This window comes from Strix uralensis, chromosome 14, assembly GCF_047716275.1.
Source record: "Strix uralensis isolate ZFMK-TIS-50842 chromosome 14, bStrUra1, whole genome shotgun sequence".
In the NCBI taxonomy this organism is placed as follows: Eukaryota; Metazoa; Chordata; class Aves; order Strigiformes; family Strigidae; genus Strix; species Strix uralensis.
Window position 1 is genome coordinate 5,738,815 of NC_133985.1, and position 26,140 is coordinate 5,764,954.

At 40.0% G+C, this 26,140-nt stretch overlaps 1 protein-coding gene across 4 annotated transcripts in view; it reads right to left on the reverse strand.

The window, feature by feature from the left end:
* KCNIP1 (potassium voltage-gated channel interacting protein 1) overlaps positions 1–26,140 on the reverse strand; it is a 134,206-nt gene that overhangs the window by 57,966 nt on the left and 50,100 nt on the right. The window contains exon 1 of one of the 4 annotated variants that reach the window (XM_074883717.1): positions 6,970–7,147. The exons of the other annotated variants lie outside the window; for them this stretch is intronic. Coding sequence (XP_074739818.1) covers positions 6,970–7,078 — 109 coding nt within the window. The 5' untranslated portion in view covers positions 7,079–7,147. Of the gene's footprint in view, positions 1–6,969; positions 7,148–26,140 lie in introns of those variants that run through there. 4 annotated transcript variants of the gene reach the window in all.

Consider the following 26,140-nt stretch of genomic DNA (forward strand, 5'->3'; position numbering starts at 1 on the left):
TAATCTAGAGAGACTTCTTAAGCACTAGCAGATGCCACGAGGCCTCAGAAATGAGAAGATGGTGCACAGCAAACAAAATTCACTTCATCCCCAATTGGGAACTAACAGCTCAGGCTGTATCAAGGCCACCAACCTTCAGGAGCTTCTGCAACGGACTGTATAATGAAGTCTAGGGACTAATTGCATGAGAGAGGAAACCCTGAAAGCTGAAAGTGCTGCAAGAAAATTTAGCGATTTCATTACAGGAAACCTGTAATAATTAGTTGGAATAGCTTCAAAAAAGCTAAACAGAAATGGGTTATAAATGCATATAATGCACTTCCCAAGATCTACATGGACAAAACCCTATGTAAGGGGAGCATAGACAAGATATCAAAACCCAGGAACCCCCGAGTTACTTTTGGCTGCACAATCTTTGTTCTGTCCCCTCATGGGTATAGGTTATGCAACATTGTTTTACCATAAGGACACGAATATATCCTCATGAAGCAAGGAATATATCCTCATGCTCAGAAGTATTAAGACTAAGCAGTAACAATATTTTAGACATTTCTCTTCTGATTGCTTCCCATTGTACCATAAGACTTTGTCTTGCAAGTTACCAACGTGTCTGAATGAGCTGAGTATTTGAAAGTGTGCTACACCTATGCAAACAGGGACATAGGAACACAATGTTACCATGACACATCCCTGGCCAAAAAGAGAGGTTCTGAAATAGATAATCCACCACAGGTTTGTTGTTTGGGTTTTTTAAAATATCTTTTTACTGCCATATCTCAGAGCCAGGGTCTCACCGTTTCCAGCTGAACAGTAAATAATTACATAAACTCACTCAGACCAATATTCCATTAAAAACCTGAGATCTAGTGGAGATGCTGGGATTTGATAGTTGCAGTAAGAACCACAGCCCAAAATGTTGATCTACCAAATTGATTCAGTTTCCTACACTCTCACGAACAGGAAAAAAAAAATAATTATGCACGGAGTCATGAAGACATGGGCCTACTTACCTATACCACCACAGTTTATGCACAGCTTGAGGGCTAAAAGCATTCAAATTCACACTGCTGCAAGACATGGAAGTGGATGGGGCTGAGAGAGAAGGGGAGAAGGCTACTGCACCCTCTGTACTCTTCATACAGATGGGCAATGATCCAGGATGGCCTTGTCAAAAAATTCCTCATAGCAAAACTACTGATACCTGTAAGATTACTTCATGTATTACTGGAAAGAAGTGTACCACCTTGTATGCAGATGACCACATATATAACAGCAAGAAGCAAGTTTATCACAGAATAACAACATCAAAATCTCTGTCCCAGATCAAACTATGCATATTTTCTATCAGAGTTCATACTGAACCATGCACAAAACTTCCACCTTTCCTTGCAAAGAGCAGTCCTTAAAATACAGAAGTTAAATCATAACAGCAGGGCCAGAACAAAGCTAAATTCACCTGAGGAGGTATGAGAATATTATCACTTCAGTGGTATATTGCAACATATTATGTTCTATTATACAACTGACTGGGGTTTTCAGAAGTGCAACTGAGCAATCCTCAAGGCTAATAATTGTTTTCCTTAAAATATTAAGGAGCCTTAACTTTCAAAGTTGTATAGGTCCCTGCCAGAAAGGCAGGTACATGAAAGAATAGAATCTGTTTTCAGGAACTTTCACAAACATTTTATTTTTCAGTCCCTTGTATTTAAAGGTAAAATTGTTTCATTTGCATTGTACTTCTCAGCTCATCTGAGTAAGCATGACTGAAGTCAAGGTAAGGAAGTGCCATACTAGAACACTGTGCAGAAAAACTTGAGAAACAAAGAAAATTGAACAAGAGAAGCTGCATCAAGGAAACCAACAGAAACAGGATCCTGCAGCAAGAGTAACGGAGGACTGGAGGATGCAGTGCACAGGCTCAGGTGCCTGCTACCCCATGCTTCAGAGAAGATGTACTGTAATTATAGATTGCATTTTTATAACACCTCTCATTTGAGCCCTTTGAAGAGTATGAATAATAGTTATCCTTATCTTCCCTATGAGGTAAAAATAATTGCATGAATATAACAAGCGGAGGAATTAGCATAGCAGGGAAAGGAACTGGACCTTTGTATTTGTGTAGTGCTCCAACCTCTACCAGCACTGACACTAATGAGGCACTTCCAAAGTGCCTCCCAGGCCAGCACCCTGACCGCAGGCTGCCCGCACCGCGTCACGGCTGAGGTTACCCCCGGCTGGTGGCAGAGGTTCACACCGGCTCTGTCTCTGAACAGGCTGCAATGGCAGAAAGAGAACACATGGCTTCTGCCTTGGATGAAGAAAAATCTGTACAAAGGCTGGAATAATTGAAAAGAAATCACTGGGAAAGGTGTAAAGAAATGTGCTGGTTCAGCTATAATACAGTCTCTGTACCATGAAGTATTAATGGGCTGAAATCAGCACTTTTGGTACCTATTGCCTCATAGCTGAGCACCTTCACAGGGGATACCCTGGAAAAGCAAGCGATTCCAGTTTTTAGTCTGCTCACACCTCTCCCCTCCTTCCCTCTCTTTAAGTGGGTTTGAAGTTCCCATGTGAAGCTAGAGGAAAGAACATGCTCTCACAAGAGCTTTTATCTAAGAATATCCCTATTCCACATTTGGATTAATCAATAGTTTATCAAATTATGAGAACAAGCCAGAATACACATTTCACTACAGGTTGGCTAGTATCTGTAGCACCTGGGCAATAAATATCTTTGTAGAGCTGGGCTCTGGGAGCCAGAGCAGCAACCCTGGTCTGCCCCTCATGCAGAACTGATCTCCCCTCTTCAGAGGCTTTAACCTTTACATCCTATTACTTAAAACCACACAGCACCTTATGAATCAAATCAGTATCAGGTATGATTTGTCTTTGGCTATTCCCAGCCCCAGCACCTGCCACAGTACCACAGGCGATAACAATACAATTCGAGGTGATCAATTACCAAATTATAAATCTTACCTCTTTGTGGTTACTTCAGATCTAAACTTCGGCAGAGTTCCTGCTTCAGGATTCAGCTGGTTTTGTTTTGAACTCAGCTGCTGTCAAGTAAAGGCACTATGAGGAAGAAGCCTCTAGGTCTGAGGTCTGGATTACCGTAAGGGTTATTTGATATAACAGTAAATGTCTATCTCCTCTCCTCATGTAACACCATGTACTGGACACACCACATGAAAACAGGAGCACTGAGGAAGACTTGGAAGCACTTATTCTAGTGAAGATACAGGGAACTGGCTTTAAGAGCCCATCTCCATTGGCAATCATATTAAAAGTATTTGTGGCAACTGAAATCTACCAGTTCGTGGTATATTTTTGACATACTGTTGAATTATGTAGACACAGCGACAACCTCTGAAGCGTCTGAGATAGCTGATTTGTATATTTATTTATTCAATCAAGAAAAATATTTGAGCACCTGTTTCTAAATCTTCTATCATAAAATAAGTGACTACAACTAAGGAAAGCATGCTTTCCTGAATTAAAAAGCTAAATCCCTGACAATATACTTGATGGCATGTTTTACTTTACTTATTTTCAGAGCTTTGTCCCCTGCCATAGGTATTACTGAATCAATACTGAACTAGTCCAAAACCACAATTCATTTCCTCTGGATCCCTCTAATTTGAAGAGCTATGATTTATGTATGTTTCAAGGCTACCTAGAGGCTGGATGGATGTTCTGCAAAGAAGTTGAGTTAAAGCCAAACTCATAAAACAAATGTACAGCCAGAATTTACTCTCAGTTTACAGAGAAGGTTTTTGGTCTCCAACCATAATTAACACAAGGTTTCACCAGATCTTTCCCCAAATTATGTGTAATACATATGTAACTGTTTGTGGATGCATTGTTGCGCTAAAGAAAACTGATCTTCAACTCTTAGCCCACCCTTTTGGATGTGGTCGAGTGTAGCTCTTGGGAGCTGGGAACTAACCCAATGAGGCTGCAGCAGCTCTCTGTCAAAGCACAGAATTGCAGCAAGGACACGGCCAACAAACACAAAACCCCAAAAAGATAGAACAGTGAGAAAACCATAAAGCAACAAGTCATCAATGGTTCTACATCTATTAGGGTCACAAAAAACTGCCCCATGCTTTGCAAACCTTTTCATTTTAGTTAAGCAAATTTTGTCTCTTAACTATATCTAGACACTACCCTCCCCCACTCCCCCCCGCCTTGTTTTTTTTAAGCAAATAGGAACATTTTAATGAAGCATTCAGAAAAGACAAACAGTGCAACTGGCAAAGGTCTGATCTTACTGGAGTTCTTCAGTTTGGCTGAGTTTTAGGGGATTATTTCATATAGACTTGCTCCACCTGTAGTTCAGGTGGAATAAAAGATATCAGGAAAAAAGATTCTTTCCTATTGGCTTAATATTTTATTAAAAAACGCTCAACAGTTTTAGGTTGTGCTTGGAGATTAAAACTGCCACTGATGTCTCTGGTTTTGGTTGTTTCCAATCAACCAGAATGAACTAATAGCAAGAACAGGACCTCACCTCTGGAACATAACTAACAAAGAAGGTAGAACTGAGCAAACATGAATTCAGCTGCAACAAATTCTGAAACTTCATATTTTCCAAATTACTGTCTACGCTATTTCCCTCTCCATAATTATTGCTTCTTATGTTAGACTAATGAAGAATCAGCACTCGGGTTTTGGTGGTTTGTTTTTTGTTTTTTTTCTTTAAAGAGGACAAAGGAACACTAAGTAAGCCTGTTCCACCTACAGAAGAGAGAATAATTCTAGTTCTAAAAAGCATATAATATAGCCAAATTCAGTGTCTTATTTTAGTGTTATTTCACACCACCATAAGAAAGCACATGGAATTTCTAGATGTTTATTTATAAAAAGAGTGATCGTTTCTAGTGAATATAAAGATGTTACTTATGTTGCAATATAAGCACCCACTGTACCTTTCCCATTGCTGTCACCTGGCATATCAAAGAAAACAGTTTAATGCCACCTTTAAAAATTTCTAAGTGATTGAAATCTGCATTGCACTGCATTAATGACCACCTACATTACATTAATGTTACTATTTACACATATAAGTAATTCTTAGCACAGGTATAGTCAGAAGGAAAAAACCCACAAGCTCATATAATTAATGAGTACCAAATAATTTTATCTTGGTCTCCAAGTGAACTATTCTGCACCCAGAAAGAAAGAATTCCAAGAAAAATTATCCAAAGCGAAAAAGGTTTATAGTATCATGCTCCTATATGCTGCCAGGTAATCCATCAGCACTCAGGAACTATGTGTATCAGTAATTCTGACAGTGTTCCCTTACAAAGAGTTAAAAGAAAATGCTATACCCTTCTACACTTGTATGGATTGAGTGATTATCGACCGATGACCACAAACAAAATGCAGTTCAGTGAATACAAGCTGGGACTATTTATTCATTTCTGCTCATTTAATCTTTGAACAGACAACTTTCTCACCTGCCACATATTTGACTTTGCTGGGGAAACACTGGGGAGACTCTTCTGAGGAAAGCAATTGCTTTGAAAAGAGCGGACAATGGAATTACAGTAATGAGGTCTGGAAAGAAGGTATAAAAATGTTCTTGCCGTTAAACAAGTAGCAATGCAATTGCCTCAGCATTTGACTTGACAGCTTATTTTTAAGGTGAGCACTTCTGTTGCCATTCTTTGAAAACAGTTGTCATTGTTAGAGATCTTCATTTATTTCTAATTATATAATTGAACTCCAGTGACATTCTAGGAGTAAACTAAAAGCTCCCATGGTATATTAATTTTGTAATAAGGAATATCAACATTCACGTAATGACAAGTACATGCCAATTTACATTTCTCTTGGTCTAAATAAAATAACTCATTTATTTAGGCCATTTTTCATATTTGTTCCTAATCCTGGAAGAGGATTTCTAGGATTATGTGACAGTACTGATTTTACAGTAGCAAGCTTAAATTCCATCTGCTTTTCTTGCTTTTAACATTATCCAGTAAAACAAATGTAATATATAAATTTCCTCCAGTTTTATTCAATCTTTGATCACCCTTAGCTAACTCATATTTTAAAGATAATATCTGAATAAAGTAATGTAGGTGTTTATGCTAGTATTTTATCATGGCTATTTCCTTTGCTAGATAAACTTTGCACAGTTAGTGACTGAAGCCAGTGACTTGGGAGTCCCCTGTTTTAAAAAAAAATGCCTCATTTGCTTCATCAAGAAGTTATTCTCTTTCAAAATTCAGTGACACTTACATCCCTTTATAAATAGATAATATGATCCCCAAAGCTCACTTAATTGTTAAAACACATATGCTTTACTCAGCCAGGAAAACCTTTAAGAAAAAAAAAAAAAAGAGTTCATTACATTGGTAAGATGAAGAGAGAGACCAAATCTTCCACTTCAATAGGTGAAACCAGAAATATTTCTCCCTAGGTTATTTTGCTTCTAGTTACTTTGCTGAAGTGTCTGGAATAGCAAATACAGAGAAGTTTTGTTTTATCCACATCCATTCTATCATGTCTTTAATCTGCAAATGTCACAACAGAATTGTTTTAGGTAGCCATAAGAAATCATGCACTTAATTATCAGTGGTGCTTCCATTATCCCAAGAGAGATTTTCTTTTTTCCATGTTGGTACTAATTTATTTTCAAGAGAGAAAAAGAATTAACAATAAGAAAAAATAAGAAAATTTGATAAAATAACACACAAGGCAAAATAGCACAGCTTCGGATTCTCTCTGGCTATGGTAATATACCAAAAACAAACAAACATCCTCAAAAAAGCATAAAGCATAATTCCCTCTTTGCAGCCTGTATGATTCTTAATAAAGATGAAGACAATATTGAGAATCAGTGCACTGACAGACAACGCTCTCCTTCCCACAGCTTATCTGCTACCTACAGTGGCTTTACTGACACAAATTTAAACAAAGGTAAAGAGGAGCTGGAAAACTTGGAAGGTCTCTTACCATCTGACAAGTCAATTAGCCCGAGGTAGTGCAAAAGTTTCAGAGAGGAGCACACCACCACCACAATCCCTAAAGTCTGGAGTCCCTCCGACTCGCCTTTAGTCCACATCCTTTAAGGCACCACACAGATACCTACTGGTGTGCCTGCAAACAACTGGCAGACATCTAAAGCTGAGAAATCCTGTTTGAAGCTTTTCTTCCGGCTGCTCAGCTAAGTGTACAGCACATTTCTCTCTCTCTCCCCCCCCCCCCCTTCTCACACTCCCTCTGTTTCTCAACCTCTCCCCCTATTTCTAGTTCTCCTCTTCTCCACTCTCCCTTGCTTTTTTTTTTTTAAAATATGCAAGCAATTTCTGCGTTTAACCATATTCTATGGTTTTATTTTCTTTCACTTCAGGGAAATTCTCTCAAGAGTTTACTATGCCCCTGAACAACTTAGCACTGTGCTGCTAACCTCAGCAATTTCTCACACAATTATTATTTTTTTAAATATCTGATACCGGTCAACTTTTGCGTTTGGTATTTTCTCAGTAATTCTGCCAATGCAGATGGTTTTGTCAATGCCTCTTCTGTACTGCATGAGAGAATATGGCACATTGTAGGGGAAGAAAGGAAAGGAAAGGTTCCTTAATCTCCCCCCCCCCCCCCCGGCTATACATAAACACACTTCCCACATACATGTGTACACCCGTATAGAGCCAGGACCTACAGAGCAACGCTTTGTAAGGAACAGCTCTAAACTCTGTTCCTCTGGGTTAGCTGCTGGACAGCAAAGAGCGCGTTTTGCTGGCATTTAACACAGACCCAGACATCAGTGTGGACCAGCGCTGGCCTGAACAAGCATCCTCTGCAGGCAGCTAAGGAAGACAGACAGATGCACTTTACATTTGCTCATCTTTGCAGTATTTCACCAGGCTACTGGCATGGGGTAGCACTGTGGGTTGCTCTCAAGTTAAGTCAATTATGTATTTCTCCATTATCACCACAGATGAGTAAACACTTGGCAGGTTGAGTGTTTTATCAGATGGCAGATGCAAGATCGCAACACCAGTAAAATCTGGATTTTTCAAGCATGCTATTGGTGGAAGATGCTGGTATGCCCCATGTGGGATGTTCAGGAGAACAGAGGTAGCCAGTGTCTTTTATTTTACAGGTCTCAAGAGGCTGTAATTTTCCCCACACCTTTCCCCCAGTCCAGGCAAGCAGTAGCTGCCTTTCCCCACAGTCCCAAATGAGCAGGGCAGGCTGGCTTTCACCCCACCACGCTGCTCCCACAACATCTTCTGAAGCTGTCTCTGCCTTAAACTACTGCTGAACAATAACATCAGGTGCAGACCCTCAAAGGGATTTTGCATATCACATTAACTAAGTAATGCACTTGAATTGCTTAGAGATGTTCATATTGAGGACAGGTTGGAAGCACAGAGTAATCATACATACTTGAGCGAACAAGTCAACAAGTAATGAACACTTTAATTGAATTTGAGCTTTGTTTATGTATGCAGGTGGCCAAGGAAGAGATCATACTTGTAAATGTGTTATTCATGAGCGTTCTCTGTCATTGGCATCTACCTATCCAGAGCTCAGTGGCATGATATGAAAGCCACCTCTACTGATTAGTACTTTAGACCAAAGGATTTTTAGTTGGTACTCTGTAGCATCTGCCACATTAGGTTTTCATTGCTCTGGCTGTATGACAGGCTATGATGCCACATTATGGTTCATATTTCCCAGATGAACACATTCAGCTTTAAAAACTATCATGGAACTGAAATCACTGCACTGTCACATCTCTCCCAGACAAGGAGGGGAGAATTCACAGAATCACAAAATTGTCTAGGTTGGAAAGGACCTTGAAGATCATCCAGTCCAACCTTTAACCTAGCATTGGCAGTTTCCAACTACACCAGATCCCTCAGCACTCTGTCGACCCTACTCTTAAACACCTCCAAGGATGGGGACTCCACCACCTCCCTGGGCAGCCCATTCCAACACCCAACAACCCCTTCTGGAAAGAAATGCTTCCTAATATCCAGTCTAAACCTTCCCTGGCGCAACTTGAGGCCATTCCCTCTTGTCTTATCACTCATTACTTGGTTAAAGAGGCTCATCCCCAGCTCTCTGCACCCTCCTTTCAGGTAGCTGTAGAGGGCAATGAGTTCTCCCCTCAGCCTCCTCTTCTCCAGACTAAACACCCCCAGTTCCCTCAGCCGCTCCTCGTACAACACGTGCTCCAGACCCTGCACCAGCTTCATTGCCCTTCTCTGGACACGCTTGAGTAATTCAATGTCCTTTTTGGAGTGAGGGGCCCAAAACTGAACACAGGAATCGAGGTGCGGCCTCACCAGTGCCGAGTACAGGGGCAAGATCACTTCCCTGTCCCTGCTGGCCACACTATTTCTGATACAGGCCAGGAAACCACTGGCCTTCTTGGCCACCTGGGCACACTGCTGGCTCATGTTCAGCCGGCTGTCAATCAACACCCCCAGGTCCCTCTCTGACTGGCAGCTCTAAATTCAAAAGAGAAACAGACCTTAAAACATTTAGATAACACCTTGATTTATCATGTCCTGTTTCCAAACACTACTACCACCAAAAAAACCTACCACATCAAGTTTGGCCAGGCATACTGACTACAAAAATAACCAAATTCATTCCTGTCTATAGAAGAGATGTTTGACAGATTTACTGGCTGCCTGGTAGACTTTGCACTCTCTTCTCAGACCCTTAAGTTAATGGATCTTAAAGAGCACACAGAATGAAAAAGCCCACCTTACCCACCCACTCATTCCCAGGCACATTATTTATTTGCAGGTACGTCTAATCACAAAATTTCTTCCCAGCAATGTATGAACCTCCTGAATCTCTACTAATTACCACAAAAAAAGTGAAACAAAAAAAAAAAAAAGAAGATGATACGATGAGCAATGAAACTCAAAAAGCCTGGCTTCCTACAGCTATGCCTTGCAGTTCTTACAGTTCTCCCATCTCTGCATCTTCTAAAGCCCTGCAGCAGCAGCTTAGCAAGAGGCATGGGGAAGGGCATGAAAAACTGGTAGTTCCATTGTTTGTGTTACTGCACTTTATGCCAAGTGTAACATTTTTGATTCTTTAGGTGTTCCTGATATAAGCAACTGAAACAGAACAGCTGGTTTCAGTCCCTAAAGCCCTTGCTGCATGAAGAGCTCATGCACGCCAGAAGCTTGCAATCCAACAGACAGTGTATCTAATGCTGTCAAAGCCAAATCATGATTTTTGTGAGGCTGAATGAGTTCTTAAACAGTCTTGGAGGGAATGTTGAAGGAGAATTTTTCCATACAAGACCATCAGGCTGGTTTGGGATCACCTTGAAACCAGCATTTCTTCCTGGATGCTGCTGCTTCTCCCTTATTTCCTACAAGAGTCATTCAGTTCTTTCTTCACTTGCTTGTTACTGCCCCGAGAACCAGGGTTCCTTACATTAGGGACGTGTTGGTGTCATGTTGTGCTAACTTTTTATGGACATTGCCTGACAGGCAGAGCACTGGGTCCCCTCCATCCATCCAACCACCTTGCTTGGAAGCCACATACTGACCTGCCATTATGGAGTACAATTAGTTAAGACAAATCAGCTTTCTGCTGCTATTTCAACATTCCAGTCACCAGGAGTGACTGACTAGAGTTGGCTACAGATGCGTTATGGGAGGCAAATCCTATGGACCCAAATACTCATCTGTGGTTTCCCCAATGTAAACAACTAATTTAAGGAAAAGATGGCATCTTTCCTCAAAAGCTTACCTCCCATCTTGGCCTATTAGTTACAGCAACACTCGTTCTTTACTGTAGTACTGAGCTATTGAAAGAAACTGGTTCTGTGATTTAAACCAAAGAAAGGCTACTCAGGTTCTCCAACAGAAATCTGCACAGGAATAGAGGTTCAACTATCAACAAGAGGCAGCAATATTAATCTGAGTCAATATTAATTTGAGTCACTCCTGGAGCAAGGAGAAAAAACCTAAACCACTGCCAAATAAATAGTGGGATTCAAAATTTTTTATTTCTACAGAATAAATACTCTACAGCCTAAAAACCATTCTGCAGATCTGCAGCAGCTTTTGGATCAGTGCTTCCCAAACATTTGTAAATCTGCTGCAAAATACATATTGTTATCCTCAGAGAGGGTAGCTCAAGGGACTAAATGATTTTAACTAGAATCACATGTAAAACAAATAGCACGAACTAGAGTGCCTGGTTTTCTACCATAGCCACTGAACAACAGATTTTGTAGAACAGCAACTGGAAGACCATTTTTGTAGTTATATATAGACAAGGTTAAGCTCACCAGTGAAGCAGTAAGCTTTATTTTTGCCAAATTCTAGAAGAAAAATGTAATAAACCAAATGTTTAAAATATCAGATGTCTTGATAATAGAGATAGATGTTCTTGCTAATGCCTAGTGTTCTCACATGCGGCAAAAGGGGTTGAATGCCTCAACTGTGAAAAGGGTTTGTGTTGGGTATGCACAATGTGCACCCTCTGGGAACATTAAGTAGGAACTTTGTAAAGATCAATCAAAACAACATGTAATGAAAAGGATTTTCTGGTAATAAAAGAATCACTATGATGAATCATATCAATGATTTATGTAATCTATAACCAGCTCTTACAATTGGGTGTGGGGGGAAAACACATCATGTGAAGGTGCATAAATCACAGCAAAAGAGTGTAATATTCCCCACGGCAGAAGCTTCTCCCAGTGACCACACTATTAGAAACACATTTACACCTTCAAAGAGGAGCATCTGTCTCCTCACTTTGTTTTAAAACAAATGCAGCATGACATGTTCTCACTACCCTCACCTTTAAGGAAACCACAGTGGTATTCTATGATTAGCCTGGTATAAAACCCTAAATATTAAATTTTTGTCATTTTGATTGAATATTCCTTTGCTCTTGTGTTGTGATAAAGAATAAACAGGAACATCTGATTGATTCTTCTTGTACAGTTCATTATTTCAGATATCTCTAGAACATCTCTGTTTATGGATCTTCCGATACTTAATCCTGAACAGTCTTCTCACATGGCTACTGTCCATAAATCTATTTTCATTGCAGATCTCTGAAGCCCTTCCACTTGTTGTATTTCAGAAATGGCATAATGAGATCATTCAGAGTACTGCAGGTGGCTACAGCATCAAAAGTATGAAATTACTGTTCCATACATATTTATCCAATATGATTTCTTTTGTGCATGTATAAAGTTAGCAGGTTTATTGCTGTTTTGATTTTAAGCTAAACAAACCAAAATGAAAACTAGGCCTTTCTCACGAGTGATTTTAACTTACCTAGTCCCAAGCAATGATATTAACTGCTTAAACTGAGGCTTTTTATCAGCTTGCCTCGGCTAACAGTCATTCATCTGCCCCATTCACCACAGGTGGTTAAGCCCCTTCGGTGTTTTTCAGGTATCTCTGGATCTGACTAGCCCTAAGTAATTTGTGCCATCTGCAAATTTTGTGGAGAGAAAACCATTGATTGATAACTCCTGACTACAATTTCAGAAAAAATGCTACAACTAAATTAGCAAATCTGATATTTAAGGAATTGCTGGTTTAGAGGCCCCATCTAAAGTATGAGCAATCTCCAATTAAACTAACAACCATTCAGTGACAATGAACTCAGGTCCCTTCCCATTTGCACCACTACAATTCCACTCTGACCCTGCAAATTAATTTGACTTCATATCACACTTAGGTTTCCCAGCAGTTATTCACCAGCTAGGAGTGTTTCTGAAAGTCCTGGCTAATTACCAGTTATTATTTTTGTCACTAGAGATACATTCTGTATAATGATAGGTGAACCACAAATGTCTCATTAGTTGGTTTGGATAACACAGAAGTTTGGATGCTTTTCTCTTAGTGCTGCACAGGGAGCTGGGAATAAGGAGCTCAGGTCCTCAGTCTGGCATTTCCTCGCTGTGTGAGGGCAGGGAAGTAACCAGCAGATGAACCCTTGTGCTGACATGTAAATTGTTCTGCTATAACAACAAAGCCAGCTGTAATTCCATCAATAGTTTCCCCCTTCATTCACTCCTTCCGATTCATGTGAAGGAGCTACTATCTTTGTTCCATTCATGTCTCCTGGCTTGCTGGCAGTGGTAAGATGTTGTTGGCTCTAAGGACCCATGGACAATTTATACAGAGAAGCAGAAGTACCCCTGACATTTCTCCCCTTAAGAGAACTGTCTTGAGCTAGCAATTCCCAGCCTTCTATGAGCCTATTAGCACAATTCACATCACCAACTTTGAAAAAATGCAGGAATATCTCTGAAAGACTCCAGAAATCCAATACATCATTACTGACTTTTTCCAGGCCAGGTGGAGGTACAGACAAGCACATCCTACCTTGAAGTTATCACAGCTGCTGAGCTTTGCTTTACTCTGGACCTCATGATGACAAAAGCCGGTGAGTGTACTGATGCACACACAGGTCAAAGTTAAAGCAAGTCTCATATCAAGCTACAAATTGTGCAAAGACCAGCAACTTGAAGGACTAACTCAAACCACAGTTTACATGCACTGTCTGAAATTGGGTAGTATACAGTTGAGGCAATATATCATTAATGAAAGCATCATAACTATTAAATATCATTGACAGGAATTCAGACAGGCTCTATTGCACTTTTCCCTTCTGTTTAACCGGTTTTCACCTATTTCTCTAGATATTTATTCTTAAACCAACATAGTTGCGTGAACCAGACCAGCAAAACCAAAACCAGCAGCCTCCTCTAAGATCACAGATCCCTAATCAGACTTGCAGAAGTGCAATGGCTGCTCTCAGGACTGACCCAAGGAAGTTCTCCAGCACCGAAATTGCTCTCTTTTCAGTGCTGTTGTTTAGGCTGAATGAAATCCTAGCAACTGCTTAATAACCTCAGCTGCACTAGGAGGGGAGACAGGAAAAGGTTGCAGGACTTTCCTAGTTGACCTACTTTTTAAACAGACAATGAAAGCTGAGGAGGACACATGCTGTGAGGAAAAGAAAAGTAGGGGCAAGGGAGTAAAAAGTTAAAAGAAGAAACAGCACAAGAGGGTATTTCAAGTCTAAAATAAGGAACACTGAATAAGGGGATGTAATGTGAAGAACAGATCCAGGAGGGACTGGGATGAGGCTATGTACAACCTGAAACTGTGCACAAAAATATCAAACCTGATGTTTCAATTATACTCCAAACAGGGAAAATGCCACTCCACCAGTCCATGCAGCCACCCTGAGCTGAGCCCCACATGCAGCTGAGCACTTCCCGTGGAACCCACACTCAGAGGTGAGCACTCTTCTCATCAGCAAATACACATAATTGATGGCAGTGAAGAGCAGCCAAAAGCAGCTGTTAAATACCACAATTGCCAGAAGACAGATGTGCTTTACAGTGGCTGTTTCTTGCTTACTGGATTTCTGCCACAAGCAAGAGGAGATGTGACCCCTGCCCTTGTGGCACTGGCAATAACTGCTTCCAGAACCTGAACAGCAGAGACAAAGCTAAAAGCCTCTGCTATCAAGTCGGGTTGCAGTGATTTTTCTCAACACAGGTGGATTTTCCCCCCATATTATATATTTCCCATGGGCATCATCTTGTCACAGCTTCATTCCCAGTTTTAATAAAAGTGATAATTAACAATGAAGAACCTCTGCTCTTAGAATTACTTTTTTTTTTTAATGGGCTTTGTTTTTCCAGATTCAGATTGAATTAGGTGTATGAGAACGACAATGAACAGGTAGGTTTCTCCCCCCCTGGCAAAGACTTTGAATATAGTAAGTTCACATCACAGAAAACTGACACAGGATAAATCACAGTTTAGAAAGAAAATTAAACTTGCTTAACATCAATCTTACCCAGTTACCTGACATAACTGCATTTATTATTTACAGTTTCTACAATGACAAGTATCTTGCAAGGCAGCATTTAAAGCCAATGCTTTTGAATGCGTTCTTTAGAAAAAGCCCTTGAGCATGGACCAAGCCATTTTGCTGCAGTTTGTTCTGCTCCACTGCTGCCATCCAAAACCTTTTAATTATCCCAAGAAGGGTTAGACTACAGCCAATAGCACAGGCTCTTCCCCATCTCAAAGCACTTTCAACTAAGATGCAGAGTTCAGTTTCGTAAATTAGTGGGCCAGTCAAAGTTCAGACTGTAAAGTGCATATAGAAGGGAGCATTCTCTGAGGAGGAAGCATCAAGGCTATCTTCCAATGCAGTCTAATCAGCAAGTAAAGTGCTGGTTTGCATCATAGCTCTAAAGGTTGCACATCTGACTGCAGAATAGGATTAGAAACATCCGGGCTGTAACATACATTTTAGTAATGTTTCACACATTGCCTGGCTACTCAAGACTTCATATGTGACAGTCCAAAACACACAGGAGAGTGGCTTTGCACCTTTTAAGATCAGTGGGATTTTGCACTAGCCTTGAGGGCAACAGAATCCAAGTAATCATGAAAAGACAGTTAAGGAATTTAGGTTTTGGAACTCAGAGGTTTGCAGGAACAGTCACGAGTCTGGAGAAGGAAGAAGAATGCCAGGAAGCCTGACCTTCACAAGCAGTTTGCATCCTTCTCCAAAAGCTATGGAACTACATTGAGTGCTGTAAGATACATCTCTGTTGTGACACCTGTGCCAATCAGATGATTAGCAACTCATTTCTTTGTCTCATTAAAGGTCTATATAGTTATTTAAGGAGTGTACTAAGGAATATGATTACATTTCCCATCATTCCACTACAGTAACACATGTAATTTAGTCAGTCACACAGTCATCACAGCTCTGGTGGTCTCCAGTTAAGACATCAGCTTCTCCTCCCTTATTTACCTGTTTATTTTTAAGTAGTGAACTGAAGAATCCGTCTGTTCCGTGCATTTCTTCTGCACTCTCTAGGGGAAGATTAAACTATGCTCTTACTTTTGCATGAGAACTATGAAAAATATTGCCCAGTAATCTTATACATTTTTATTAGTTACAACATATGTATTACACGCTTAAGCACTGAACAACACTCACCACTTGAATACTGTTCCTTTGCCTGTTACATTAAACCATGTTTTCTCGCCACTTCTCATGCTGTTCTGGATTTCTTACTTTTAAGTGGCTTCAAGCAATGAATACGTGCACACGGTTTTCTAAATAAGCCTATATATTACTTTCACTTAACTGATCTCTTTTATAAAGAAATACCTTTAAATATTCTTGTTGATGCTTTACTGGCATCTCATCTTCATTGTACCATGCATGCATTATTTGCACTTAAATTTTTATTTTATCATCTATAATTTGTATTCCTGTTCTACCCCCAGCTTGAAAGATTTAATTTAATTAGTTATTTGCATAATTATTCTGCAAAGATAGTGCCACAAAAAATAAGGTTACTACTAAGGGAACAGAGTAATAAATTCATGAAAGAATTATGAAACTGTACAAAGCTAACCATATTTTAGATACATCACAGTGAATTATGAAATAGTACCATACTATTTTAGATATATCATAGTCTCAAATCACACCATCCCAAAAATATTTGGAAACCTGGACCAAGTAGCAAAACTCTCAGTAATTAATGCTTTGCAGTGAAACAGAAACCAAGAACAAAACAGTTCATTTATAAAGCCAATGTCTGAAGTTAAACTTTCTAAAGAAGTAAGATCAAGTTTGTAAAGTATAACAGACAGCAAAAACTAAAAAAGCTATTTATGGTGTAGTTCTAAATACACGGGAAGTAGGGGAACTTTCAGAGGGCTCTCTGAAAAGGGGGATGGTTTTGCTTCTGCCAGCACAGCTCCAATCATTAGATGCATGACAACAGTTTCACATAACCTGCTGAGAGCTGTACAGGGGTCAGCTCTCCAGAGTTTACCAGACTGCCTTGATTTATGTATTATAGTTTAACTGCTCCTCTAGTGACACCACTATTTACATTCTGGTTCACAGCACAGATAGGCTGATATTCATGGGAACATGAAGATCTGACCAACAAACCGACTGAAGAGCTGCAATACAGATGCACGTGACAGAAACTACACTTAGGATGCTAAAGCTAAGTAGTAGCTTGAGATAATCAACCTCCTCCAAGCCTCCTCCCTTACATATATCTAAAAATAATCCATTACCAAGCAAGCTGGACATTGGTGATGGAGCCAGCATCCTACTCACTCCCACATTACTGCTACCAGTCACAAACAGCAGAGGAGAACAAAAGGAAAACAATATGGCAACAGCATATCCTGTCTGTACAGGGGAACTCCAAGGACAATAAGGGAAAACGAGTCAAGCTCAGAGGTAACCTCCTTCAAGAAAATCAGGAAGAAAAGTAAAATGCTGCAAGTACATCAAAAGATATGAGATGCATGGAAAAAAGCAGTAAGGAAAATGAAGGTGCCAGGGGTTCCTGCAAGCAGATTTACATTCAAAATTTAAGCTGAAATTCAAGGGCAAAAGCAAACTGAAGTAGATTTATGACTAATGTCACATCTGGGAAAGTGCAGCACAGGTAAAAGAATGATTTGTTCACAGCACATCCCAGGTCTGTAAATATTCATATTTGGGGCCCACTATGTATCATACACTTCAGCAGTTAGAATACTGCCCCAATAATCTACAATCCTCTTGAATAACTTGTATGTATTACAGTTGCATCTCCATGTCCGAAGGTGATAGCAGAAGTATAGCTGGGAGGAAAAAAAGGTAGATTTCTTCAAAGTCCTCAACATGCACAATGAAAAGCCTAACTTTTTTCCAAGGAAGTATAAGACACTTGAGAGCCAGCTCTTGATAAAAGAAACATTCATCTGCATGAAAGAATTTCTTGCAGAAGCACTTATCCCCTGAAGCAGAAGAGCTGTGCATATCCTGGGCTAATCACAGTGTTAAACAGAACAAACCAGGCTCTATAAAGAGGGACAGAGTTCAGTGCATTTTAGAAGTGCTGGACCTTGGGACTGGAGGGTTTCTTCCAATGTCTGCAGAACAATGGCAATTACATAGACTCCTACCACAGAGCTCTCCAAGGACAGCTACTATACTGTAGCACAATGCTAACGGTGCTGTGAGCCAGACAGTTTACCCTGTGAGTGTCTATATATATATAAAAAACCTCATCACATGGTCATTTACATATATTTTTTGTACTATGCCATTTCTTAATAAAAATTAAATACACAGCATGCAAGGTGTGAAGATGAAAGGCCAAATCCCATTGTGAGTTGTGCTGGTCCAGTTGCAGTGACAACCTAAGTTTTGGTCAGTTCAAGCACAGGAAGATCACTGCTCTTCAGAACCTTTTAACTGACTATCTGAAGAGCTTTTTAAGGAAAAGTTGATTAAATATGTCCACATCAATTAACTAGATATTTTCATGATGGTCTGTAGTATTCACTGGAGATTTTAATAAACCTCTGTCTCTACTTAAATATTGCTGTCAATTTGCTGATTAGAACACACTCTAATTAAAGGAAAAGAATATGATAGAGGACACTATGTTCCCCTCCCTCCCTGCAATTTAATTAAACTGCAGCTTATTAATTGCAAGGTACATTCTGGTGAAAAAAGTGCAATGCTTAATTGCCACTATTAAACTAAGTATCCATTTGGATCATCAGTGGACACTCTGCTGCTGCTCAAAGATATCACAGCCTGGGCCTAGAGGGCAATGCATTAAGATGAAATGAAAGGGGTATTTCAGTTGTTGGTACTTACTCTAGTCAGAGCTCTTTCAGGCAACGAACAAACCCAAAATCTATTAATGATGTCAAATTATGTCCGGAGGTGTTGGAGATGATAGTTTAGTTAGTTTAAACCACAAAACACTCTTCTGTATGTTGAAAAATCCTTGTCTGGAGTTTTCTCTATCCTTAAGCATTTTACATTCACAGTGAGTAGCTAGTTATGAGTAACTCTTTTGTTAATCATCAAGAAACCATGCACTACCGTAGACTTGTTTTCATGTCAGATTTATCCTCCAGTTACAGCTTAAAACATTTGAACAAAAGTATTGATATGAATTCCAGACATATCTCTAGATATATCTTCTGCCATTTCCAGAAAGAAAAAAGATGGCACAACATCCAAGAACTTAACTCTTTACTCAGTAAGGAAGTACTGAGCAGTACTGAGCTGGCCTTGAAAACGGAAGGGTGCTTCTCTGCAGAAGAAAAGCATGCAAGAAGAACATCTGGGAAATGAGGAAGACAGAATTGCTTCCAATTTAAATCATTCCGCTGGTTTAAACTTCTTAGAGAGAACTATAGCACTTTGGTGATGTAAATTAAACCATTTAAGCACCTATATAAAGGTTTAGTTTGCTTGAGGGAAACTGGATGATCTATGCTGAGAAAACACCCTATTTTCTGCCCTCCACTCCCACTGTTTTGTGTAATATATTTGGTTATGAGAAAGGCAGCCTTTAGAGACTGGCCACTGCCTACAACTGAATTGGAACAGAGGCTCAGCTAGCACCATTAGCATCCTTCCGCATAGTTCTGCCATTTCAGCTGTACAGACTACCTACAAGAAAGGTTGTTTTTAGACTAAAAATATGTGCATCTGTATCTTGGGAAAACCCATACATCATGATTTTTTTTTTTTTTAAATACATAAATATACTCATGAATATGTGGAGCTCTGTGACCCTGAACACTGTTGGCAGGACTCTCAAACCATCTAGTTCCATAAAGTGCTCTAATCCCCATTCAGTTGCTAGCTCCAATATCATCAAAACAGAAAAGTGGAAAACCACTTGATTTCACATCTAAGCACATAGGCAAATTGACATGGATTCTGCTAAATACTTGATCTAAACAGGAAGGAATTTTCTAGTATCTAGTTTGTTGCTCAGATTGCAAAGTATACAATCTTTTGTGCTAACATGCACAAAAATTAGACTCCTGTGTACTTCTCTGGAATACCAAGTAGGTAGTCTGTAGCTGTTAGTATATAAGCACCAGCAAGCATTAATACTTAGGTTTTTTCAGACCTGGGTATAAACTATTTTCCAGTGGGATGTATATATCTATATATCTATATCTTCCTGAACAACAGAAGAGTGCCTGGAGAGTCAGTTAAGAGAGAAATAGCATCTTCTCAAATAACATCATCTCAAATCTACTAAAAATTTCACTGTTATAACTCTAGAAAGAGACGGTGAAGTTAGCATATTTATTCAATACATTCAGTTCAGTTTATACAGTAATTGTGCTCAGAGGGGGCATTAGTGCATAGACTTGGAAATGCCATACAACAGACTTAAACTTTAAGTGTCAGTTGAGGATTCTGGTTATCACTTGTTTATGGTGTTGTTAACTGCACAGACACTCAATTGACTTTAATGGCACAATGTAGTTTCAGGCTTTGCTTTGGTCTCTGCTACAACTCCAAAACACAGACAGGGGAATTAACTGTGCCACAAAAGCTGAACAAACAAATCTTAAACAGGGGCTTTAGTTGAAAGGAGAGCTGTGCCATACACAGGTGAAGGACTGCGCTTTGCATCGTGATGAATTGTCAAAGCTGAGCTTGAGCCTTCACAGGAGCAGTTTCTTCAATACCTCTCTCCCTCGGTGAGCTGAAAGGATGCAGACTCCCACACGAATAGGCAGCAGCAGAGCGGGATAAACGCTTCATGCTTTGCATCGTAGACACACACAAATGAATCATCAGGGCATCAGAGGCCCCACTGCAACCTGGTTGGGGCTAGCAGAAAATACACCAGAACTGGCAATATGACCTGGATGGGAGGTATGTGAAGTCCTTTTCTGCATACCCATGTTCTGCCTGACTATCCATAAACCACCTATTACACTAACAGTTTGGCTCTAGGGGTAGCGCTCTATTTCTTACTACCTTTATTTTTCTCTTGGGCACATCTAAGTCAACACCACTTTGATACTGGAATTGACGTTTTCTCCTTGACGTTCAGTCTTGCTTGGCTGAAATGTTGTTCTGTGTCACTGCCATTATGGTACTCCTTAGTTACTGCTAGGTTACCACTCACATAAATGCTATTCATGGTGTGAAGCAATAACTAGTAGGTGGTCAGTGTCAGCCCTTGCTTGTTCCTAACAGGCTACAGGGAATCACAAGAAGAGAGGAAAGATGGATGTTAGTCCAAGACTTTGGAAACCTGGTTGCTCTGCTGGGGAGAGGTTGTGAAACCGCAGTCAAGTCAGACACCAAGATGCCCCAGTGCGTTTAGGGGCCCAGAAAGGAGCTGCACATCCACCCTGAGCTCTGTGCTTTGCTCCTCCTTTTACAAGTGGGCTAATGGCACTGCCTCCGAGGGCTCTAACGAGCATAGTTGTACTAAGTGCTGTGAAACACTAAGAAGTTAGAGTATGGGGGCATTTAGAGAGTCTTGAAGCAGGTGATATACATGGGTAGAGGAAAGGTCAATGTGAAACACACAACAGAACAAATCGAAGCCATGAAACATCCGTTGGTATCAACATAGGCCCTAGCCTGAGAAAATAACTATGTCACAAAACCTTAATAACCTCTTTATACAAATTTCAGTATCTCAGAGCTTGGCAACTCACTGCTGATTTCCTCACAAGCAGCCAAGGACACTTGCTTTCCAGGAAGTCATTTGGGATAAGACTAGATCCCTTCCCCAGGTCTCATTGGTATAATTTTGAAGAAAGTTTCTTGAAAAATAGTTCTGCCCAGCTCTACCAACCAGTAGGAAATAAATGTATTTTCAGCTCACTCCATTTCAGAGAGTGCTCAAACCAGGGTCCCCTTTATGTAATGGTGCTCAGCAAGGCATCAGCTGCTGGGCATGTTGTGATACAGGTTTGCTGTGACTTTAGGGGAAGCATAGACCAACATTTCCATTTTAATAAAGAAATCAGTTACCAAAGAAGCCATCAGGGGAAGGCAGCTCCAGTAATGGGGAATTAACAAGTTCCTGTAATTAGCTGATTAATTATCTTGAATCTAATTCATTAGGAAGTTGCATGTTCTCGTTTCATTCATTTCTCCTCCCAGCCTCCACTTTCCCACTAATTCTAAATGCAGAAAAAGGTGGGGAAGGGTAAGACCCAGCAAGAGATGTCTAGTCCAACTGCTACAGAGCCTCCAAGCACGCTCCGAAGGTGACCCACCATTGCACGGTCACTCCTGCTCCAAGGAAAGCTGGAAGGCTTCAGCAGTTGGCAGGTTTGTCCAGAGCCAGCTGCCATGACACAAAATATGGGTAATTTTGAGCAGCAGTCTGAACATGATATTGAACTACTGATGAACTGGCCCAGATCAAGACAACACCTGGCAGCACAAACCTCTGTGCAGGATAACCCTCGTGTATCAAAACATTCAGGATGCACTACCTAGAGGTGTCTTAAAGTGTCTCCAAGACCCTGCTCTGCCAACACAGCATATGCTCAATACTTAGCAAGAATCAAAGACAAACGGACGGGTACAGCAAGCCTTAAGTCACACCTTTATCTGCCTATCACTAGATGCAAGCTCAAATATCAAAGCCTGATTTTTTCAAAGAGCGTAGGGAATGCAGCTCTTCAGCTCTGCCTGAAAACCACTGATGGAGAGTGAGTGCTGAATTCCCTTTCACAGCAATTTTTTTCTGTTGTCAGCTCAGCTTTCTGCCTCCTTTCTTAGCATTAAAGAGAAGGAAAAACACAAAATGATGGGTTTGCTTTCATTTCTGGTTACAAATCAAGCCACAAAATCGGTTTTAGCCTCTATCTGTTAACTAGGAAAACATTCACTGCCTGTATTCTGAAGAGGCACTGCAATTTGGTCTTCTTTTAGTATAGGATTACTTCTTGAGAAGCGAAGCTGACACACAAAGGCCTCCGTTTCCCAGCTATAATGAAAAGGAAGTAAGTCCTGAGAACCACCCTTTTGTAGTAAGTCTGGGGATTATTTTTTTCAGTTCTAGATTATACGGTTTGTAGACGATGTTGCTTAAATCAGCTTTAAATGTATACAGCGCATAAAAATTTAGTGAATTACGAAATAGGAGAAAATGTCCACACAACCTATGAAATAAACAAATAGCTGCAAAAGAAAAAGATGGGCAAGTTCTTTAGGTAGAAAATCTTACGTAAATACCAACCAGGGGATAATTACCACTAGCATTCTAGAGCTTTCAGCTATAGTTTTGGAACATTTTACAAAGAAAACCCTAATACGGAAATTGAGAGAAAGCAAGAGAACATTTCCCAGAGCTCTGAGGGGAAGCCAGGACCAGAGGTCAGGTTTCACGAGTTTTGAATCAGCTTAGTTTGGTACACTGCCTTTTTCCCCTGCTGTCTTACCTGAACCCCTCAACTGAAATTATTCAGGCTCAGGTTTGTTGTTTTCAATGACTTGTTCACTAAAGTCTATTTTTCTTTTGTTTCTAAATCCATTCAAAATCACTGATTTGAAAACTTCACTATTCCTTGACTGCTGTTGAACAGCCTTATCCTTTAGAAAGCTTCAAAACAGAAGAATACACAGAGGGAGAAAAAAAGACAAAAGACAGGAGGAAACGGTGAAAACTGAATGATAAATCAAGACTAAAAAGGAAATAAGAGAAACATCACATAAAAGCCAGTTTATCCATGCCATATGTGCCAGCCAAGTTTATGTCGATTATTCTTCTAATCCTAAATAGAGATGCCTGCCTTTGAAATGCATTTTTCCTCAAGGCTGGTTCAGTAATTGACACATTTCTTTTAAAAAAGTCAGTCAAAGAAAAAAGTTAAAAATAAGGAGATAGCCTACCATATCCTCAATAAGCAGCTCAAAAACTGGGATGGATCTAAAACATCCAAACGCTTCTGGTGGTAGGAGGAGCACAGTCTAATGTCAGGTACTCCTTGTTTAAATAGTAACTCCCCAAGAAGAGAAATCCTGTTCTCCCTGCAGATGATACTGGGCACAGACAAAGCAGAGGCCAGCAGCAGGTTCCCCACTTGGATTTAATTTCATAAACCCATTTGAAATTTTGCTGAACAAAGATCACTCTTGGTCTCAAAACTGAGCAAGACACAGGCAGACTGCAGCTCTTGAAAACTTCCAGGGCAGTTCTTGAAGCCCTTCACTTTTACTCAAAATACCCATGAAGCCATTCTGACGTTGCAGAGAGAAAAAACCATGACAATCATGGGGGGAAAAAAATCCAAGCAAAACAACAGAGTACCCCCCAGAAGCACTAAGGCTTTAGACTGTTGAAAGGGAAATAAACACTGAAGGAGAAAGCATTATACTATAGCTGAGCATTTTGGTTTTAGACCTAATGCAAAACCCACAAATTCTTCTCTGAACAATAAAAGGTTTAACTTCATTGGGAAGCTACTCGTTTGAGTGGAAAAAGTAAACAGAATTTGCAAATTCTATTTTGTCTTCAAAAGCCTCGTTTGGAGTGAACTCTGATATAATACAGGAAAAGTACGTGATAAATGGATTAGCAATGACAACTCCCTTGGCAGTAACAACAAGCAAATACTGCATTTGTGCCGAGAACTGTATCAACACCCATCACCCAGAGAGCGAGCTCACTTCATTTCAGAGGAAGACTGAGATGGCTAACAGACACTTCAGCAAGCTGTCTTCTTCCCTTGGAAGCAGCAGCATGGGCAGCCAGAGGGTGAAGCCACTAGACAGTCAGCAGTAACTGTTGAGGGTGGGAACCGTGCCGAGCGGACCATTGAGACCGCGCGAGGTACGTGTGCGAGCACAGGCTTAAGGGGATACCACCTCCCATTGCAAACCCCCTGAGTTTATTTTCTAACCATTAAGGTATTGTTTAGGAGAGCTGTCATGCTTTGTACCAAATATACCAGACCAGTCATGACTGAGGGGTTTAAAATGGCAGATTTGAATTGGAGGAAATTTGGCAAAAAACAACAAGTGTACTTCTTAGGCACATCAACACGGTTTCTGTTGTCTGCTTTTTATTAAATAAGAATATGAGAGAGAAAGAGAAAACACACATCAGGGGGAATTTAAAGTTACTTATAAAGATAATCCAATTGGGTATTCTCAGCACTGTCTCCCTAACTGTCCATACATATTGAGATGGAACAGTTTGTTCTGCTCTGACATTGATTACACCTATTCAATACAGAAGTTCAATAACACATTCAGAAAAAAGCCAGTCACCTTTGGGACAGAAGAACAGAATTCTCTTGCCTTCATTCCCAAACCTGCATGTATTTTTGGGTGCCCCCCATAAAAAAGTAGATTTAAACAGATTAAGTTATTTCCTTAAAATGAGTCAGACCTACTCTCCCAGTCCAGACTCCCTCCAGAATTCTGTATTTTAAGTGAAATCTATTCCACAGTCCAGTGGTTTTCAGCACAGAATTTAAACTAGAGCTTCAGAAGCATGCTGTAAAGTTATATACATACCTATAAGCTGTTTATTTTAAACCATGCTAAATACTGCTTAACCCACAGGAATTTTAAACCCACTTTACATTAAGCTGGACCCTTGCCTAACACCAGCTAATGCACTCTTTGTAGATAAACAAAGATATTTTAAGTTCCTTTCCAACAACAGTTTTTGCTGGTACCATAATAGAGACCTTGACAAGCCATGCATAAGACACCTGGATATTATGCCATCAGGATTTATACAGTAATGCATAAGACAGAAAATTTTTATGCATCTTCAGTCCTAGAATTATGCTGGATCGCTTTTCTAAGGTAATTTGTAATCCTGCAGTGACAGCAATGCCTGCAGTGTTTCTCATTCGAGGTCTTATCACAAGTCATTCCTCTCATGTTTTCCTATACTAGCCTAGAAAAAAAAAATAATTTGGTCTGTTCCAAGAAAAGTTTCTTTCACAAGTACATCCTATGCTAAATTCTCAAGCAATAATATTTTACTTCACCAGCTTTACACCAACCCATAAAACCAGGAAAATCATTCTGGACTCTTGAGTTATAATCAAGAACATAAAAAAAGCAGGTTACAAATAGACAAGGGTGCTAATGTTTCTGAAGTGATGAGCTCCAAGGAAGCAATTTGAAATACATAATTTCTCACTGCTTAGGAGAAAGCAACAATTTTAAGTTGTCACAGAGGTAGGCAATCTGTAACAATAAGGAGGCATTTACATATGTGGTCTATACAGAAAACCATTCAAGGGCAGGCACTTTATAAGAATTTTTTATGAATTATGTCCAGCATCAATACAAATGG